This window comes from Zingiber officinale, chromosome 11A (genome assembly GCF_018446385.1).
Source record: "Zingiber officinale cultivar Zhangliang chromosome 11A, Zo_v1.1, whole genome shotgun sequence".
Taxonomy (NCBI): domain Eukaryota; kingdom Viridiplantae; phylum Streptophyta; class Magnoliopsida; order Zingiberales; family Zingiberaceae; genus Zingiber; species Zingiber officinale.
Window position 1 is genome coordinate 74,659,344 of NC_056006.1, and position 21,083 is coordinate 74,680,426.

At 37.9% G+C, this 21,083-nt stretch overlaps 3 protein-coding genes across 4 annotated transcripts; 2 read left to right on the forward strand and 1 right to left on the reverse strand.

The window, feature by feature from the left end:
* The first annotated feature begins 754 nt into the window (after nucleotides 1-754).
* LOC122031015 (G-type lectin S-receptor-like serine/threonine-protein kinase At5g35370) lies at nucleotides 755-3,576 on the forward strand. Its single transcript, XM_042590061.1, has one exon. It carries the CDS (start codon nucleotides 821-823, stop codon nucleotides 3,434-3,436), a length of 2,616 nt encoding a protein of 871 aa, XP_042445995.1. The 5' UTR covers nucleotides 755-820; the 3' UTR covers nucleotides 3,437-3,576.
* Nucleotides 3,577-5,615: 2,039 nt separating this feature from the next.
* On the forward strand, nucleotides 5,616-7,879 carry LOC122032060 (B3 domain-containing protein Os06g0194400-like). The gene is made up of 7 exons (XM_042591312.1): nucleotides 5,616-5,911; nucleotides 6,090-6,188; nucleotides 6,353-6,384; nucleotides 6,462-6,624; nucleotides 6,735-6,941; nucleotides 7,135-7,227; nucleotides 7,704-7,879. Exons 1-6 carry the CDS (start codon nucleotides 5,771-5,773, stop codon nucleotides 7,171-7,173), a joined length of 681 nt encoding a protein of 226 aa, XP_042447246.1. The 5' UTR covers nucleotides 5,616-5,770; the 3' UTR covers nucleotides 7,174-7,227; nucleotides 7,704-7,879.
* Nucleotides 7,880-8,303: 424 nt separating this feature from the next.
* On the reverse strand, nucleotides 8,304-20,598 carry LOC122030808 (coiled-coil domain-containing protein SCD2-like). Of its 2 annotated transcripts, none has more exons than XM_042589854.1 (17): nucleotides 20,216-20,598; nucleotides 18,370-18,539; nucleotides 18,057-18,135; nucleotides 17,845-17,886; nucleotides 17,704-17,766; nucleotides 15,037-15,086; nucleotides 14,929-14,956; nucleotides 14,207-14,281; nucleotides 13,985-14,095; nucleotides 13,840-13,900; nucleotides 11,230-11,346; nucleotides 11,024-11,145; nucleotides 10,786-10,855; nucleotides 10,318-10,359; nucleotides 9,765-9,805; nucleotides 9,473-9,599; nucleotides 8,304-8,846 (listed from the first exon to the last, which is right to left on the reverse strand). In XM_042589854.1, exons 1-17 carry the CDS (start codon nucleotides 20,531-20,533, stop codon nucleotides 8,728-8,730), a joined length of 1,635 nt encoding a protein of 544 aa, XP_042445788.1. In that variant the 5' UTR covers nucleotides 20,534-20,598; the 3' UTR covers nucleotides 8,304-8,727. The 2 variants fall into 2 exon arrangements, with proteins under 2 accessions (XP_042445788.1, XP_042445787.1); XM_042589853.1 differs by lacking the exon at nucleotides 20,216-20,598 and adding an exon at nucleotides 19,322-19,913.
* Nucleotides 20,599-21,083: the final 485 nt, after the last annotated feature.

Genomic DNA, 21,083 nt, shown 5'->3' on the forward strand with positions numbered 1-21,083 from the left:
CACCAACCTTTGTGCTGGTTTGTAGAAACCAGCACCACCTTGCATGTAGGAGAAAGAAGAAAATTACATGTGTTAAGAGAGGGAAAAAAAAAATATCATTCTTGACCGCGTCAGAGCATCCACGTTAAATGTCGCCCACCATTGTGCAGGATAAATCATTGATGTTAGTTTGTAGAAACTAACACCACTTTGCATACAAAAGAGAATAAAATTAATAACTAGTACCACTTTACATCTGAGAGAATAGAAAAATTATTGAATAAACAGATGCAATTAGAAATGAAAATTTGAATCAAAGTTGTATCAGGTGATCACGTAGATTGTCACCCATAAAAGTTGTGTAGGATATCTATATATATATACACAGTAGGTGCACACGTCGACCTTGCAATCTAAGGATATCTCCAATATAAGATTTATGAGATATTTATAAAATCAAATAACTAAATAAAAAAACTTGAACTATTGTAACGACGAGGTTTGAGATAAAAAAAAAAAAGTTCTCTTAGAACTCTAATCTCATATTAAACCATAAAAAAAATTATATTTAGAACTCGAAGATTGAAGAGGTTCAATCAATCTGAGCGATGGAAGGCAAGTGATAAACTTGGAGCGTCATTTTCAACCCTTTTAAAATAATCAAATCAATTCAGGGAATAAGCATCAAAATTCGGAACTGAAGGAATTAATATTGTATTGCCATTTTCAGTGACAACTTGCAATCTGTTTAATTTCTCAGGTCAACGTGCGCCGGCCTTCTTCCAAACTCTTCTAATCTTGATCTATACCTGCCATTCTTTCTTCTCCTTCTTCTCTCGTCATGGCTTCCTCTGCTTCTCCCTACCTCCAACTACTCTCCTTCCTCTTATTCCTTCCCTTCCGTTGCCATGCCGGACGTGTCGCCACCGAGTTCCTCTACCCCAACTTCTCCGCCACTTACTTCCACTTCGTCGACAGCGATGGCGTCTTCCTCTCATCCTCCGCCTTCTCCGTCGCCTTCCATAACCCCGACGGCCAGGATTCTCCACACTATATCGTCGTCCTCCACGCCCTCTCCGGCGCCACCGTCTGGACTGCCAACGCCGCCTCCCCCGTGCCCCCTTCCGCTACCCTCTCGCTCACCGCCTCCGGCCTCGCCCTCTCCCTTGCTAATGGTTCACTCGCCTGGTCGACCCCGGGACTCTCTGCCCCCGTCTTCGCCCTCCATCTCCTCCCCTCTGGTGAGCTCCGCCTCCTCGACGACGCCAACGCATCCCTTTGGTCCTCCTTCAACCATCCCACGGACACTCTCCTACCTAACCAGCTCCTCCCTGTCTCTTCCTCCCTCACCTCCGCCGTCTCCGGCAACGACCCGTCCCCTGGCGATTATCGCCTCCTCGTCACCCCCGGAGACGCCGTGCTCCAGTGGAATCCAACCTCACGGCTCTACTGGTCGCTCTCGTCTGACGCTCGCTCCGCCAAAGATTCCAATTTGCAGGTTGGTTACTTCTCCGTCAACGCTACCGGGCTTTACCTCCTTGCTAGCGATCGGGAAACTGCCGTCTTTAGGATGATCTTCCCCCCATCGGCTTCGTCCTTCTCCGACGAGTTCTACATGGCGAAACTGGATCCATCTGGTCGGTTCCGGATCATAAGTTCCCCACTGAATGAGTCGTTGTCGGCCGCCATCTTCAACACCGATTTCGTGGCGCCGATGAACGACTGCGATCTCCCAAACATATGTGGCCCACTGGGCCTCTGCGCACCAGGGACAAACAGCTCCACCTGCAGCTGCCCAGCATCTTTCGGGGCGTTGCCAAGCGGCGGATGCTCCCCCGTCGACGGCTCTGTTACGGCTAACTCCTCATGCCCTGGTGAGGGCGTCGCCGGATCAACGGCGAGATTTATGATCTTGGGGAATCAAATTGGCTACTATGGAACCAAATTCTCGGCGCCTAACACTTTCGGAACGAACATCTCGACTTGCCAAGATCTCTGTTCCGCCAATTGCTCATGTCTTGGTTTCTTCTACAGAGCCTCATCCAAGTCGTGTTATTTCCTTGAATACCGAATCGGTTCCCTCATTTCTGTCGGCACGGTCAACGGAGGCGCCACGGCCGTCGGCTACGTGAAGACACTTAGCCAAGCATCGCCGCCTTCCGGCAGTTCCTCTTCCGTCCGTTTCTTCATCGTCTTATTGCCATCAACGGCCACGACTCTGCTGGTGATCTCGATTGCCATCATCTGCTTTGAAAGATGGAGGAGGAACAAGCGCGGGAGCAACGACGTGACGCGGAGCAAATCTGTCTCGAGCGGGCTGAAGTGGCCAACGCCCGCCGAGTTGTCCGAGGACGAGGAAGTGGAAAAAGAGGAAGAGATCGCGATCCCGGGCCTGCCTACCCGTTACACCTACGACGAGCTCGAAGATGCCACCAACAACTTCCAGACGCCAATCGGCTCGGGCGGGTTCGGCTGTGTCTACAAGGGGCAGCTCCTGGATAAGTCCCTTGTTGCCGTGAAGCGGATCAACGCCGCCAGCACGCAGCAGGGGCGGCGGGAATTCTGCACCGAGATCGCCGTCATCGGCAACATCCACCATGTTAACCTCGTCCGCCTCCGCGGCTTCTGCGCCCAGGGCCGCAAGCGGCTGCTGGTCTACGAGTACATGAACCGCAGCTCCCTCGACCGCGTTCTCTTCAGCCGTAACCCCGACCTGGTCGTCCTCGAGTGGAAGCAACGCCTCGACGTAGCTGTGGGTGCCGCGCGGGGGCTCGCTTACCTCCACTCCGGATGCGAGCACCGGATCATCCACTGCGACGTGAAGCCGGAAAACATCTTGCTCCACGACAACAACCAGGTGAAGATTGCCGACTTTGGGCTGGCCAAATTGATGAGCCCTGAGCAGTCCGGGCTCTTCACCACCATGCGAGGGACTCGCGGCTACCTTGCGCCGGAGTGGCTTACCAACGCCGCCATCTCCGACAAAACCGACGTGTACAGCTTCGGAATGGTACTCCTGGAGATCGTTCGAGGGCGGAAAAATCGCGCCGAGGAGAGTGGCAAGGAGTTGACCGATTCTCCTTCTCCGTACTTCCCGATGCTGGCACTGGAGATGCACGAGCGGGGGACGTACGAGGAGTTGGCGGACCCGAGGCTGGAGGGGAAGGTGAACTGGGCGGAACTGGAGAGGGTAGTGAAGGTGGCGCTGTGCTGCCTGCACGAAGAGCCGGTGAGCCGGCCAAGCATGACGGCGGTGGTGGCGATGCTGGAGGGCACGGTGCCGGTCGGCGAGCCGCGGTCGCAGTCGCTGTATTATCTGAGACTGTACGGACGCGGGTCCCGAGGAGCAAACCTGCGGCGAGGGGGATCGGCGACGAGCTCCACGAGTGCTGGGTCGTCGGCGTCGCCGCTGCTGCTCTCCTACATATCGTCGCAGGAGGTATCGGGGCCGAGATAGCACAGGCGTAGCATCGTCGGGCAATTGTGCAAGCTGATGATTGTACACTAGCTCTTAATCTAATTAAGATTGCTTCCTGTGAATGAAGGAAAAAACAAACGATTGTGGAAATATTCCACTCGCCCTGTTTCATGTATAATTTGGTGAGGTGCAAAATTGTTTCATATCCTTTTTTTAAAAAAAAAAAAATTAAATGGCTTGTGAAGGGAAGACTTCAAAGAAATTTAGACAAAAATTAAAAGACTATGTTTTTTTTTTCCAAATCATATTAAAAAGATATTTTATTTTAATTTTTTATTAGGTCACACTCGACTGTTCCACCGTTAATACTTGTACAACCATCGTTTAATACTGTTTTCATTATTATCGTCAGTTTAAATTTTAAATCGATCGATGACGTTATAGCAATTATAGTTTTAGAAATAATTTTAGAATTATTATAATATGAATATTAATTGAGTACGTCTATAATTTTATAATTATTATAATATTTATTATAATTATAGTTTTATAATTACTATAACTTGAATAATAAGTGAATAATATTGCATCCACGTTATAACAGATATGAATAATAGCTGTTACAATATAATTTTTTTTTAACATATTAAATATGCATTATAATATTTATAAAACTTTCGCTGCTACATTATATCCGAACTCATAATTTAGATAGAAAATTTAAACACAAAATAATAATGTAAAAAGTATTGAACATTACTAAAGAATACTACTCGAAATGTGAAATACTCTTTTTTATATAAAAAAACTAGTGATGATTTGAAAAAGGTGTCATTTTGACTTTTGTCCAATTAATCTATGAATATTGATAATTTTTAAAAAGTAAATAAAATAAATCGTTCACAAACTATTCGAAATTTGATTTGATAAAAATTTATTTAAGTTTATTTTATAAGACTCATTAAGATAAACAAATTAAATTTAAACTTCATAATACTCGATTCATTAGCTCATGAATATGTTCGTTAGTAAGTTCATAATTCAACTTTTAAATAGAAAAAATAATAATTTTAATATTAAATTTATAAATTCTATACTCTACTTATAAACAAATATATTAAATTTATTTATTAAAATAAAATTATAAATTTTAATAAGAATATTATAATTTTCTTTAAATATATAATTTAGTTTTTAATAAATAATTAAATTTAAAATTTATATTTATTAAGTTCGTTTAGATTTGATAAAAACTTGAATAAGTTCGTGAACTATAAATATAATCGTTAAATAAATCTCGAGTTTGACTCAATTATAAACGAGTCAAACTCAAAGATTTAAAAGCTCGACTTGGCTTGATTCGATTACACTCTTAATAATTTTTAAAATGATGTAGTAAAAGAGTTATATTTCTCTCCTATATTTTCATAGTATTTATAATCGACCATGAATTGATTAAAGAATGAAATGAATTTTTGTCTGATGACATGCCTATGTCTAAAATTAATCCATGTCATATTAAAATAGTGGCTCATTTAGAGTATTAGAAGTATGTCGAAGATTTATAAAATTAAAATATCTCAATAAAAAAAACCTTCAAGGACTGTGGATGTAAGATTTGGAATTTTTTGTTCAAGAATAGATTTAAAAAATCAAACTAATTTTTTTTGGAACCAATAATTAATGATAAGATGATATTAGAACTTTCAAACCAATTAAAAAATATATTATATTATCACACATTTAATTATAATATTTTATTTCATAAATAACTAATAATAATTAAAGTTGTACTTATTTCCTTTTTGAAATAAATATATTTGATAAATTAAAAAATACTATAATTAAATGAAAATTATAAATTTAATTAAATTAAAAATCATAAGTTAATTAATTAAAAATTATGAATAAATTAAATTAAAAATTATAATTAATTAAAATATTAAATAAAAATTATATAGAGAGATTAAATTAAAAAATAATAAATAAAAATATATAATTTATAATGTAGGGCTCATAAAAAGTTGTATGAAGATTTTTTTTATTACAGAGAAAATAATATATTTTTATATGTGGTATTGATATGGTATTAAAAAAAAACAAAGGCTTATTAAGAAGTTTAACCAGAGCAGAGGCCGATACGGATAAAATGGAAAATTAAAGATGGGGAAGCGGGGAAACCTGTGAATGTGTCTGTCGAGACAGGAAACACGCTGGATTTGATTTTGAAACCTGAAAAACCCTCGGCTGGTTCCCCTCTCTCGCAACGTTCCACAATCTTTCTTTGGTCTTTCTGCCTCCCTTTTCCCGAGGAACCGGGCGCTTGCTCCGCCTCTCTCAGGTTTCAACTCTCAACCTCCAACCGTTGCTGAGATGGGAGCCGCGGAGGCAGCGTCCTACGAGGAACTGCGGAGGAAGAGGCTCGAGGAGAACAAGAAGAAGCTGGAGCAGCTCAACCTTCCCCACCTCTCCCTCTCCCTCCGCAACGCGACGACTTCCCCTAAAACCTCCCCGGTACATCTCCGAAGCACTACCCTCTCCGTCGCTTTCAACTTTCCCTTTTTCTTATTGGCGATTCGGTTTCCGCCTTTTGTGATTGGTAAAATAGTTTCTTTTGGGAGATTCAGTTTCCTCTTTTAAAAAAAATGATCAAAAAGTTGTTTTTGAATGATCCTGCTTCACCATTAATCAGGCTAAGCAGATCAAGCGAAAGATCTCTCAGGATGGCACTCCTACTGTCTTACGCCGGTCTCTCAGGGTCGCTAACCTGCCTGAGGCTAACTATCGGGAAGTAGGTTTCTTCGGTTCATTGTATTTGCTCCCGTTGTCAACTCTCTCTTCTTGATCATTATCCTATGTTTGATATTATCTGAAGAATGATTGTTTTTTTTTTTTTTGTCATTTTCGTTTTGTTCTACTCCAAACAAATTAAACTTCCATTTTGTGGCTGGATAGGTGACTGCAGACGTTGTGGCGAGGCCAAGAAGGTTAGTGATTTTGTGTTTATATCCCTTGATTGACAACTATCTTTTTCCCTAATGTATCTCATTATTGGGATGGCTAGGCTTTTTAAGCGCAGAGACTTAGATAACAGAGTATACGCTTCAGATGAGGCCAGGGAGTATGCCCAAACAAAGGCGGAGGAAGTTGAAGCTGGACTCGATTCAAAGTTCCCTTCTTTTGTGAAGCCTATGCTTCAATCTCACACCACAGGTGGATTTTGGCTGGTAATTGTCATCCTCCAAGACACTTTGTGTTGTTATTCGTGTCTTAATCAGATTCTAGATGAAACACCGAGAAGCTGTTTTGAAATATTTTGGATAATGTTTCTTAACAGGGCCTTCCCAATCAATTTTGCAACATGTACTTACCTAAAAAAGATGCTACAATTACTTTGATAGATGAAAATGGAGAAGAACACGACACTACATACCTTGCTCACAAAAAGGGATTAAGTGCAGGATGGAGAGGATTTTCTATATATCATGAATTGGTTGATGGTGATGCCTTGGTATTCCAATTGGCTGAGCCAACAACCTTCAAGGTGATTGCTCAGTTAGTGTACTTTCCAAACACTATCTAGGATGTCTAATAATTTCCACTGTGAATACTTCTATTTTACATACAATGATTTTATCTTTCATTTATGAATCGTAGTTAGTCATATGTGGCTCTTGTTCCTGATAAGCAAGCTTCCACTTCTGATCATTTACTTGAAACGATTTACTACTGTTTAGGTCTATATAACTAGGGCAAGCGAATATGATGGAAGCTGATGCTGGTCTTGGGTTCTCCAAACAAGTGTTTTGATGCTGATGATGTAGAACTGGGTAAATAAGATCCTACTTTATATATATATACTCTTGATTTCTTTTGAGAGTTAATATGAAATTGTATATCTGATCATTCACCATACAAATAATTTTTTTAATCTGACAATTTGTGCCATTTTGTATTTAGTTGATTTCTTGCACATAGAGGTTGTTCAGAAACATTTCAACCAGAGGTTCTCTTGTCTGATGTAATAATGTTCAGCACTTTATCCATAACTTATATTGCCTGAATGAACTTCTGATCATTTCTTGCATGGATGAGCTGCAGAAAGGAATTTCAATCACACCTCGAAGAATAATTACTAGAGCATATGTTAGTGTTATGTTTTAGAAAAATAATTTACTTCTTCCTTATGTCAGATTGGATTAATAAATTTTAAAGAAGATATAAATTCATTGTTTAAAATTGTAATTGAAGGTTCTCTAATCTACCACACCTGGAAATGACCATACATTTTTTCTTGGTTTTGCAGGTAGGTGGACTTATTGAACTGAAACAAGCCTAGCTCTGATCTATTTCAGAATTAAGTATTTAGGAGGTTCAAAACAGCTTTGTAACAGACATTGAAACTTTTTAGAAACGTATTTAAATCGGCTTGATTGTATGCTTGATACTGTCAGTTACTGCAATTTCTTTCAGTTACGATGATATCAGTATGCCCAAAGAACCAAGGTCCAACAGCACCTAGAAAAATATGAATGCCAAAATTTTATTTCATTTTTATTCAAATATGTCAAGAATACAAACAAATGCACACATATATTTTGTGTTTATTATTTTTTATTCTATAATTTAACAATTCTTAATCATTTCAAATAATATAAGTTTATGGTTCTAATTATATTAAATTATACAAACTCTATATTACTGATCAAGTTTAATTCATTGACAAGGACACGACTAGTTGACCTTGATAAAAGCTCCAATAGATCTGAGCTTGGTAAACTTTTGATAAACAAGCTCGAGTGCAGGATATTAAGCTCGACTATATTGAATTCAGCTTAAGCTTGTTTATTTCAAACATAATGCAAAATCACTGCACGAGCGGAGATATATCTGACACGAGTGGACATTCATTCACCAGGAGATTATACGATGCCTCTGTAATCAAATGCTTTACATATTGGACCCCATTTTACAAAAGAAATTACACGTTGACAACTTGTATACTGAACGTTCACATACACATTAAAAAAAAAATGTTCACGTACACATGTATAGAAAGCACACAACACAACTATATGAGCATGCTATGTACACAGTATCCTGGGTCTTGGGGGCGAGTGTAATTGTCTTTTGCCACATGCCACATGCTACATGCTACATGCTATGTACACAGAAGCTTTACTATATGAAGTGCGAATGATAGGTATCTTGATGCAGTTTGAAGTATTAAAAGGCAGCATGGCATCTATTATCAATTTCAGCGAACCGATTGAATGAGAAAAACAACCATGAAATGAATTGGATAAAAGTATGCTGTTATTCATCACAAGCTACAAGTTTTCTTCTGCATCAGCTGGTGGCTTTTGATGGGCATCAATTTCCCTGCGACATGCTTCCCATAGCTGCTGCTCAATGCCCAGTTTCCTCAGCTCTATTAATCCTCGTTCCACTGGACATGAGAGGAAGAAGAAAAGTTGGAAGCAAATAAGTTGAATAAGAACCTTCAAAGGATTATCAAATTCATATGATTAATGATGCATTGTCTTGAATACGAGTTATAACTATTTCTGTATCAGATATAATTCCATTCCATGTGAAGTATTTAGTTACTAATCTCATGTTTGGCTTTGTCATTTGTTGTAATAATTCTCCCCTATGGAATAAAACATCAAAATTTTCTCTTGGTGTCCTTTCATTTTTTATGGGCGGGTTCTTTCTATTTTATGTTTACCTGTATACCAGCATGAGTGAGTGCCAGGAGTTGATAGAATTGTACTAGTGGTTAGTGCCCGAAGGATATTTAATTGTTGATTGGTATGTATGAATCTTTATATATGGTGTGATAGTTCTGCTTTGAGGACCATAAGATAATATTTTCCTAAACTTCTTTAGACATGGATATTCAATGCAAACTGTTGCAGCAGTAATAACAATCTCTCAACTCAACTCTGTGACATCTAAGCCTAATTGATCTTTGTTGTTGTAATTAGCTTTGCTAGGTTATGTTTGATGCAATAAGCCCAACTATACGTGTACTTTTTTAACTGAAAAGAAACAGCTCCTGTGGAATTGTACCATCAACAACGTCATGAGAAGTTGGTGATTGGCCCATGCGATCTATCCAAAATTGCAGCCGGTCGTCTGCTATATCTTCTTCTACACTGTGGGTTTTTGCTCTTCGCCAAAAGTATGTGAGCCATGACTGCAATTAGTTAGAAAATACCACTGGTTAAACAACAATAATAACGAAAGAGAACAAAAAAAAATCTAATAAACAGTGACCCTGGTAACAAAATATGAAGTTAAAATAAAAAGTTATCACTGAAAAGGAATGCTCAAAAAATAAATGAGAAGTTGATGGATTAACCTGCTTAAACAAGACATCTTCCATCTCTTCTTGGCTTAGTTCTGTTAAGAAAGAAAGCAATCTTACCATGTAAACCAACAAATTAAAGTAGGCAAAGTGTATACAGAATAAATAACATGTCTAAGTGAACTTTGATCAAAATTATACAACTTCTACAGCAAATTAATTGTACAGAAATTGCTTGAGTAAGCACAAATGAAACTGGAAAAATGCCAAAATCATCCCTTTTGTTTCAAAATACTAAAATCCCCATTTTCAAGGACTCAATATGAATGCCCAGATAAACCAAACTACCAAAACTATCCCTAGAACACTTTTGTTCTTGTTCTACATGATTTCTGTAACATTTTTTATCTTTGTTTTTTATAATCCTAATGTTGTTTAAGAAATAAATTTGGAATTTCACCCCTTCAGTTATTTTAAAAAGCCATGTTTTAGAACCAAAGGCCTTCAAGGCATTTGTCCTATAAAATTCAAAAAAGATAAAACATCTTAATAGTACTGTTGTCGAAATTCTGAATCATTTGCATATACAATAGAACTTAAAACCTACCAAATGCTTCCATGAATTTAGGATTGCCTGGTGATTTAAAATCTGCACATACAAAAAGGAAAAAGATTGTCTTAGCCATGAAGAAAAAGGATATTTTCAGGAAGTGTATCATGAGTACTAGATAGTATTAACAACCAAGAGTAATGGTACAATTTTTTCAAAAGGTCATACACAAATCTTACAAGCTGGCACTGGAGGTGCTATGGGTAGAAAATTTATGCACAAATGTTATCCACTTAAACAAGATAAATTTTAATCGCAATTATGGAAAATAGTACCGAATCTAAAAATGAAGGGATTCCTTCTATACATTTTCACATTACAATTCAAAGAACTGATTTCTCATCTACATTTAGCTAGAATAAACATAAAAAAATTCAATAGAATTTGCAAACTAATCTAACAAGATATGTGCAAAGTCAAATTTACCATTGAAGGAATGCTCATGCAAAATGTGCATAAACAAACCTGGTGTTGATTGCCGAAGTAAATTAGGACGCCGATGCTCAGCAAGTGCAAGAATGACAGCATCCTCAACCTAAAAATTGATTATCCACAAAATCATACACAAATCCATGAGTATGAATATAAATGAAAAGAATGAAACAATAGTGGATTTGCATGCATAATAAAGAACTTAGTCCTCAGGCTCTCCTAAAAGAAAAAATAAAATAAAGAAATTAATAGACTCAAGGTGAAATAAGACCTTTATAGAAGCAAGTTCTCTTAGACCTTTTTCTACTGCTAGCATGCTTTCAATGTTACCTTCAGCCATTGCATCACTTGCAGCACGACCCAGTTTATTTCTCTTCTCAGAGTCATTAAAAGCTAGACAAAAGCAAATATAAATAATCTTGGTCTATGTGGATAATTCTATACAATATTTCAGGCGGTTATAATATCTTGTCACACCATTGCTCCAAAACTCATCCTTTGCTTTTTGACCTGCAGAGGCGACCACTTCAAGAGGTATAGGAGCTAATGATGACCAGTACTCGTGTTTGGCTGCTGCAATCTCTGGATAGATTCCTGTACGTTCAACAGGCTTATAATTCACAAATAAAGCAGTAAAGATCAGTCTGTACCAAAAGAAAATAATCTCAAGAGAATGAAGCTTTATGAATACAAACGCTATTTAGGTGCTTTAGTAGCATGAGGAAATGAAAATTAGTTTTTTAATGTTTTTTTGCAAAAATAAAATATGAATTATCAAAGAGTGATTACTATGCTAATTCCTTGTGAAATGGAAATGTTTTGCAACAAAATGATCTGTACTTGCATAATGAGCAAAACATGAAACATTGTGAAGGGCAAAAAGAAATCTTTGGCAAACCCATCAATCAGTTCATAAAGTAAGGAAAGCAAATCCAGTCAAAGATACAGGAGAGGAACTTTGTAACATTCAAATCTAATTTAGTTGAAAGCAAAGTAACAAGGAGACCAAAGAAATTCCCTTAACATGATTGAAGGTGATTTAAGAGAAATGAATGTTACTACTGATAAAACATTTCATAAAATTTAATGAAGTGATCCATTGGAATGACCTCAAATAATCAGGATTAGCATGGCATTTTGATGATGGAAGATGATATTGACCTAATACGACAGGCATAACTAAGATATATCAAATTCATAGAGAGTGCACATTTCAGCGCGTATCATATATACAGGGTGGAGTCTAACTATAAACATATCAGGACGATTTGAGGCCTTAGTCTAATTATTTAATAACATTAAGTTAATATGGATTCTCCAAACCGATCACCCAAACTGTTTAAGTTGACATAACAAATTCAAATTATGTAGAGATCATCAGCAATGACCACAAATATCTGCAACAAATATCCATGCCAACTACTATTGTCTAAAACCTAGGCTACTGTGATATATCACTTAAAACTAAAGGTTAATGTCTATCTAGTATCAATATATATTTTCGGCTTTCAAGGTTAATCATCCTTCACTCCACTTGATGCATAACTAGAATCCTTCAGGAAACATGATTTGATAGATCATGCTCAACAAGCTGATTTAAATTTGAGATTTCGGATAAATTTTTTGGGTCATAAATTTCAGATACATTTTGAGGCAATGATTAAAGCATAAATCTAAATGTGATGACAAATGATTGCCCAACAGTGTGCCTAAAAAATCAAATTGGATATTAAGGACCTCATCAATTTTTGGATACTAAGAGGGCGTTTGGTTTAGGGGAATAGGAGTGGGGAATGAGAATGGAAATCATTGATTGTCATTGTTAATGTTTAGATTATAGGAATAGGAATACAAATAAGGGAATGAATCCTTGAAATTGGGTAATAACTCATTCTCATGTACCTCCCATTCAATGAGTCATTACCCTATTTTCATCAATCAAAATATTCCCTTATTCCAAAAATATCCTTGACCTAAAATTAAAATTTTCTCCCTTAATATCAAATATCAAAATATATTTATTTATTTTTTCTTTCATATCACTTCTCTCTCCTTGTTCTCTCTCATCATATTTTCTCTCTCATCATTTTATCACACACTTTCTCTCTCCTTAATCTCTCCTATCACATTCTTTCCTCTTTTCTTTTTTCTCTCTACACTTTCTCTCTCATACTTTCTCCCTCACTCTCTCTTCTCTTCCGCACTCTTTCTTTTTCTCATTTTCATTATTGTATCTCTCATCCATACTTTCTCTTCATCTCCATCCCTCTCACACTTCTCATTCTCATCCACTTCTCCTCCTCATATACCTAATCCTTTCTCTCTCACTCAATCTTCTTCATCACTCCTCAACTTCTCTCCACTCACACCTTACCTTATCCTCTTGCCTCTTTTCTCCACACACTTTCTCTCACCATTTCTCTTTCACTCTCATCTCTTCTTTTTCTCTTTATTTTCTCTCATATTTCACATCCTCTCTTCATTCCCATCCCTCCATACTCTCTCCACATCAAATTTTCTCTCACATATCTTCTCTCATCATCACTCTCTCCTATCACACTCTCTCATTTTCTCTCATCACACTCTCTTCATTCTCTCTCATCATATTTTCTCTCACTCTCTCATCATTTTTTTCTCTTATTTTCCTAGGGTAAAAAGGAAATTTTGATTTATTCATGAAAATATGCAACTACAAATATTACTTTTAAGGTGATATCCTCAATCCCATCCATCCTCGATTACTAATGATTCAATTCTCGACGACACCCCTAAATCTTTTTCATGCGGTAGATAGTCGGATATTCAGGATTATTAGTCAATTCCTGGATAATGAATCATTGAGATAATACACCAATGAAATGATCATATTTAAGTTGAGCTCATGTTGTGATTCAACATAGCATGACCTTCCTTGATTTGAGTACACACTTTACCAACCAATAAAACAAATGCATAACGCACCTCAAAAAAATAAACTAACAAACATGCATGACCAATATTGGAGAGAGTCCCATCATGAGATATTGTAATACAAAACTAAAAATAAGCTGGCACACAATATTAAATATGATAAGAAATCGTAATCACCATGTTGAACAGCTAAGGCCCAATATCGAGCAAGCCAACACCTTTTGAGAACAACCTCTTCCTATAAATAAGCAATCACATATGATAATATTTATTTGATTCAGTTGGCAATATCTTAGGAAAACTGATGTACTAAAAAGCAAACCATTTCTTCTTGGCTTAAGACCATTCTTTGTGTCATGGCGCTTAATGCATTTATTTCCAATTCCGCACCCTTGAATTGATCCATTATGGTTGCAACTTCATCCCTTGCAGACTATTTCAAAGTTCATATCAGGCAGAACACCAGAAAATGAAAAATGAAGTGGCTAACAAAATCAGTATAAAAAGAACTACATATAACATCAAAAGAGAATTCTATTTAAACCTCCACTTGCTGTCTAAGAGCAGTTAGCTCCTCGCTATTTTCATCCTTCTCTCTTATTGCAGACTTAATAGCGTCCTGAATTCACCAAATCAAGCATTTTAGTGTGCTTATCAGACTCTAACAAGGCAGTAAACGCATGTAGGTACCACAGAGAGAATCTTTATTGAGTTTTCAGGACTGCTGTCCAAGTTTACAGGTTTACTAACTTATACTCTACCATAATAATTGGGAAAATTGGTCAGAGCTAATCAATTTTCAAATGGCATCATAGCAGAAGCTGTTAACGAAAAAAAAAAAAAACTACATTCATTATATGGGGGTCGGGGGCACAGCGATCAAGTCAAGTACCTCACCAGTCACCACACATGATGAGTGTTAACAATACAAATATACATTGGTCCCTTTTCTAATGGCTCAAGTTTTGGTGAACAATAGTTATCCAATCAACTTTAACTGACTACCAATTTATTTAGAATGACAGCACTAAATGCCTACATGTTCTAAGGAATATATGCACTAAGAGCTGAGTTGTGTCAACTAATTGGTATGTAATTCACATAGCTAATGAAGCATTTATGTACAATGAGCCTAAGTTTATTCATAAGAACTTTTCTAGAGATAGAAAAGGCGTTACCATCTGTACACATAAAAAATACTGCTCATATGAGCCTATTTTTGCCTCAACATTTGATACAGTTTCTAAAATCACAATCCACAATTACCTCTCTTTGGCGCAGTGCTGCTTCTTTCCTGAAAGATAGAATAGGCATTAGTATCAGCACAAGAAAAGGATATAGTTGAAATTGAATTAATCTCTGATAAACTTTTACCTACTCAGTAGACGGGCCTCCAAAGATACCCCTTCACCAAGATTAGCAACCTACATATTTAGTAATAACTAGTATGACTAACAGTTGAGAAAAGAAAATGGGAGATGCAATCTTGCATATTTTAGGAGAGAAAGGTTGAACAGGAGAGGACTGAACATACTTTTTCAAGAAAAAAATTTGCAACAATCAATGTTAATATTCAGCATGCAAAGATATATCTAAGCAGTGCTAACTTTACAACAAGCCACAAGAGCAGTATCTTCAACTATTTGGTGGTCAACTCAATGGAGTTCCATTACCACAGCCAACATTATTCAAGTCATTAGGTCTATTTTTATAAAAAAAAATATATCCACTTCTATTCTTTAGATTTTAAGTGATGCTCTTTGAAGTGGATAAAAATTCTTCAGATCAAAGTTGAAAACCAAGAGCTGTTTTTTGCAACTCCAGTCTGCAGACCTGCAGATCAAATCCACCGCCAGTCCAATGCACAAAGGATCTGCACCACCTAATGATTGATAATCACCTCCTACATGATCACAGATTCATTATCCATGAAAAGCTGGATCATCAAAATAGACTAGCTTAACCCTCTACCAAACTCAAGCACTTTGATATTTTATTTCAATTATTTTGTGTTTATTAAAGATCAGTGTTACTGGGACCCTTCATCTACTTCCAGAAGAAGTGACGCACGTGTGGTACTCAAACATTGAGCTAATGAGTGGAACACCAACACCATCATTAGCCAACATATTTTAGGAAATAAGGTGTTGAAAGACCTATCTAGATTAGTTCCTATATTGGATATTGTTACCAAATTCTGCAAAATATATATTAAGATATCCAATTTTGGTGAATCTAGTAAGTTATTGTATCATAATTCTGAATCTCATTAAGTACCAAATGATGTGGATAATGTATGGAAAATACAATCAGACAAGGGCTGGTGCACATCCCTCAGAATTGAATTACCGTCATATGTTTCCTTAGAATCAAACTAAATTAAGATCAAACTGTGGAGATATGGCAGATGCAAACTAAAGATAGATGGTTTTTACAGAATAGGACATACTGGGTGGATGGCCAGTGAAACAAAATAAGAACAATAGCATCTGTGCACTGTTGTCATGGTGGTTATCCCAAAAGCATGAGCTTTGTGGCAGGGCTCAACACTAACAAATAGCCTTCATGCTCAACAATGGCAAGAACATAACATAAAAGGTCACTGGCAATTTAATCAAGAAACAAACTTATATATAGCTGGCATAAAAAGAAAAGGAGTTTAGGGAAATGAAATTCACAGCCATGTTACTCATATAAGGAGTGAAAGGAGTGAAATACCGTTCCGTGCTTGGCGGCATGGATAGTTTTTACTTCCGTGACGGGAGCAAAACCGGCACCCCACAGGCGATAATTTCGCGTGCATCACGCTCGACAGAGGAATTGAGCGAGTAGCAGCGACGTGACAGGGAGGCAATGGCGAGGCAATGGCAAGCGGCAACGAGGCAGCACAACGACCACTCTCCGGACAGGTATGCTTTCCCTCTTCGCAAACGGCCCGAAGGCGTCCCGAATGCATCCGACCACGCTTCGCACAAGGACCACATCCCAGATACATCGCAGGCAGTGCCGAAGGGGTTGCGGGACGCTTCTAGCGCTATCGAAAGCTTCCCACACCTTCAGTGTTGCCAAACACCGCCCGTGACACCTTCAGCGCCCGCCAGACACCCCAACCCCCCGCGATGTTCCAAAAATCCCTTTTCAATTTAATTAATTTAAACAATTCTCCAATTAGGTGTGATATTTCGAAGAGATTTTTATAAATCCTAATTAAATTATCCCAATAAAATATATAAAAATATATATTTATAATTATTTTAAAAAAAAAATTTATTAACTAATATTCTGAAAATTTATTTTTTAATATTTTAAATTTCATTTAAAAATAATTAAATTAAAAAATTATAATAATTCAAATTTATATTCTAATTTTTTTTATTGTTTTGTATTATTTTAAATTTTATGTAAAAATTCTAATAAATTAGATTTATATTCTAATATTTTTTTATTATTTTGTATTTTTTTGTTTTACTGCTTAATCGATGTTATGATTTTTTTTACTATTTAAAATATATATTATTTAAATTAATTAATTAAATAAATAGTTAATTTATATAATTGTTATATATAAAATAGCATCTTTGTAATAATTTATATAATTATGATTATTTAATTTGGGCGTTGGAGAACTATAGAGTTGCAAGAGCCAAAGCTTGATTCACGCCACTCCTTTTGGTATTAGTAAGGTCACATATTATGACATATCAATTTTAATTCGAGTTATTGATAGATTAATTTTCTTTAAAGAAATCTATATTTAATTGTTTTTTAACAATATTAAGTTGTTCAATAATGAAGAACTTATATAAAATCAATATACAACTTATTTTTAAATTATACATCATAAACATATTTATTTAATAATTACTATATATAAAAAAAATACCAAAACCGTATCGGCACAGCATGATACGATACTGAAATCGTATCGTTCCGGATTAGAACTGAAACCTTAGTACGGGTCAAGATTTTAAACCTTACTCATATATCAGCAGAAATGTCAATTAATCAATAATGAAAACAGCAGCGGATTTTACTACAAACCTGTTTCTCTAGCTCCCTAGACCTGGCTTCTGCTTCCTGGCATCTCTCTTCAGCAAGTTGTAGCTGTTTGACAATACGGAACATCAGAAAAGTAGATGAAAAACTGGACATTTTTAGTGAAACTTTGACCAAACTGCAAACCTTTTCAAGAAGGCTGTAATTCTCTTCTTCTACCATGTCAAGCTGCATTTAGTAAAAGTGAGTTTATTAACTAAATGACCTCCAATTTTGATATAAGGATTAAGGATTTTAAGAGTAGAGGGAATCTCAATATGTTTATAGCAATGTCCTCTTCGAGAAATAATTTAAAAATGTCATCAACTGAAACGCTATAAACAATTAAGGTGAAGCACCTTGTCCTGAAGAGCAAAAGCCTCACTCCGATCACTTGGTTCTCTAGGGTTCCGAGGCCCCATCCCCATCTCTGGGAATCTGTAAATATGTTAACAGTTCAAGAGAACCAAAAAGAGTTCTATAATAAACTTTCTGGGTTTGGCAGTGAGATAATGCACGGTCACGGATAAGATTTTTACATGACAATTTTCTAAAGCGATTATTAGCAGTAAGATAGTGCATAAGAATGGATAAAATTGATTGGGTAAGAGTAGATGAAACTTTTCAAAATAACTACAGATGTCATTCACAACATGTACTTTCTATTCTTACCTTTTACCTATTCGCTTGTTCACAGGAGGCTCTATGGCAGGAATTGGAGATGGGCTCCTTGCTGTTGTTTTGGCTGGGGGCACCATTGGTGTCATACGACCTGGTAATGTTGTCCTCCCAACTGACGAAGAGCGATTTGCTGAGACAGACTCTACAAAATTCCTACCTAACTATTAAGTTGTAGAAACACAAAATTAGCCATATGATATGATCCATAAGTATCTAAGTAAAAGAATTCCAAAACATCAAAGTTTATTATCACAATCTTACAGAATAGCCACCTTTCTTAACAAATTTGTAAATGTAACTATACTACATCCAACTGTTTACAATAGCATTCAGTAATACAAACACTGATTTCATGTCCAGTTCTTTGGAAGATTAGAAAACCTTTATCCTTGGACTCCAATAATTAGCAATCAAATTTACAGTTCTAAACTTTACTAGTTATACTTCATTCATGCATATAATAATTATCAAAAAAGATGATGACTGAAATGGCAACGATATGTCAAACCTGCAACATTATCCAGTGTTATTCAGTAAACATTACTATTGTTCAACACTATTATCTATCTGAATATTTCTTTCCTTATCCTTAAGACTATTAAATCCATAGACCGTATGAACAATTTTACAACATTCAAGAACATTCGATAAGTCAGACAATTCGTATAAAGGCAAAGTGTAGCCAATTGATCATCTTATCAAATGAAAAGAAGAAAATAATTGCCAAAAATGAATCATAGTGGATCCAGAGATAGAGAAAATTAGGAATCAGATAAATCGTCCAACAACTCCTATACCCAAGAGAAACTGAAAAATATCCAGTTGAATTTGCCATCCAAGAATGAAATAATCGAAAATATAGATTTGGGTGGAGTCGATCATGTAACTGAACACCTAAGCAAAGAAATTGCATGAATATTTGATCGAGAAGACCAATAATTACCGCAGGCGAGGGTGACCTGGCCGATCTCCCAAGCAACGAGGGGCTACTTGCGGCCGCACCGACGCCGCCGTTACTGCCTCCCACTTGCCTCGGCAAGCCATACCGAATCCCCGAAACAACGCCGGATCCGGAGGCGAAGACAAGGTCATCCTCATCCTCGTCATCGGTTGCCTGAGTCGCCATGACCTGGGCTAGGCGAGCGCTGGCAGCCTTTGCTGCAAGATTCTGGGTCCGCCTGATACCGGATAAGCTGGATGCAGAGACCGAACGGCTGTGCCCAGGCGAGAAGCCCGGCGAAGAGGATCCCGACCCGCTTGACGCCCCGCTTCCCTGCCGCGAGTATGCCGGGCTGCCGGCCCGCATCCGGTCCATCACCGCTACACTCCAACGAAGACGGGAATTTCCGACGGCTAGAGTTGAAGGGGGCTGGATCGGAGAAAGGGGGCGGAACCGCTGAAGGCGGCGGAGCAAGAAACGGGAGCGATACAAAGGGTCGGGACTTCGACGGGGTATTAAACGCGGAATCGGGATAACCGAGGACGACGGAACGGGATCTTGGCGGGCTGCGGGATTGGGTGCATCAGACGGGGCATCCGCTACTGCTTTTGCCAAGGGGCGTCGGATTCAGATTCACTGACACGAGACACGTAGGTGAATGAGCCGAACCGTGACTTGGGAGGGACAGCAAGACTTGATTATTGGTCTTCAAGTCCAGCTATGAACGGACTTGATAAGTTTGCTGTCCGCTCACAGCCGACTCATTCGCACCAACCGAAAATTCGATACTTAAATTATATCGAGAATTTGGTATTAATTATTACCAATATACATTAATTGCAATTTTAATATTAAATATATAAAAAACCAGAAACAGGAGTTGACGAGGCAAATTACCAGAGACGACGGGTTCCTTGCCAGCGTCGAAGCACCGCCGCCGGAGCCCCTGAAGGAGGCCAGTCGTGGTGATCCGTTCCGGTAAGAACTTCCGCCGCCGACGATGGAGGGGATGGGATCGTGCTCCTCCTCGTCGTACTCTGCTGCGGATTTGACTCGCATCATCATCTGGGCGAGGCGGGCGTTGGCGGCGGCGGCTGCGCGCGGCCTGCCGTTTGCCAAACCGCCTTGTGCATCTGCCGACTTTCCCTGATCGTCGTCGATGTACTTCCGGGGCCTGTTGGCTGTGGAGCTATCGGCTCTCCTATGTCCTTCCATCGCCTTGTGAGCTATTCTGATTGAAGGGATGGAGAAGGCACGGAGAGGAGAAGGGATCGGACTTATCAACGAAGGCGACTCGGATGAATATGGAAGTGAGTTTTGACGAGGAGGTTGATGATCTTGACGTCAACAGGAATCCGACGTAGGAAAGCCCTTGACTTGGTCAAATCAATCACCTTTCCTACTCCATTAAGGCTCCGTTTGGTATGCATGATAGGATAGGATTATATTTTCAAAAAGTTTTTAATCAAGCGTTTGGTAGAGTTGATTAGAGGTAGGATTATGGATGATTAGAGGTAGGATTCATAATACCTTGGCCTCAAGAGGGATTATTTATCCTACCTTTAATCCTATCCTAATCAACCCAATTCTATCCTATCATGCATACCAAACGGAGCCTAAAAGTATTTGGAGTTGGCTGAGCAAGTCCAATTTACTTCCAGGAAGAAATGTTGGATATATGTTAATGAAAAAGATACCGAGAGTGAAGAAGATTCATCGTGAATGAGATTTTTAATCTCATTCTAAGAGTTGTAAAATATTTTTA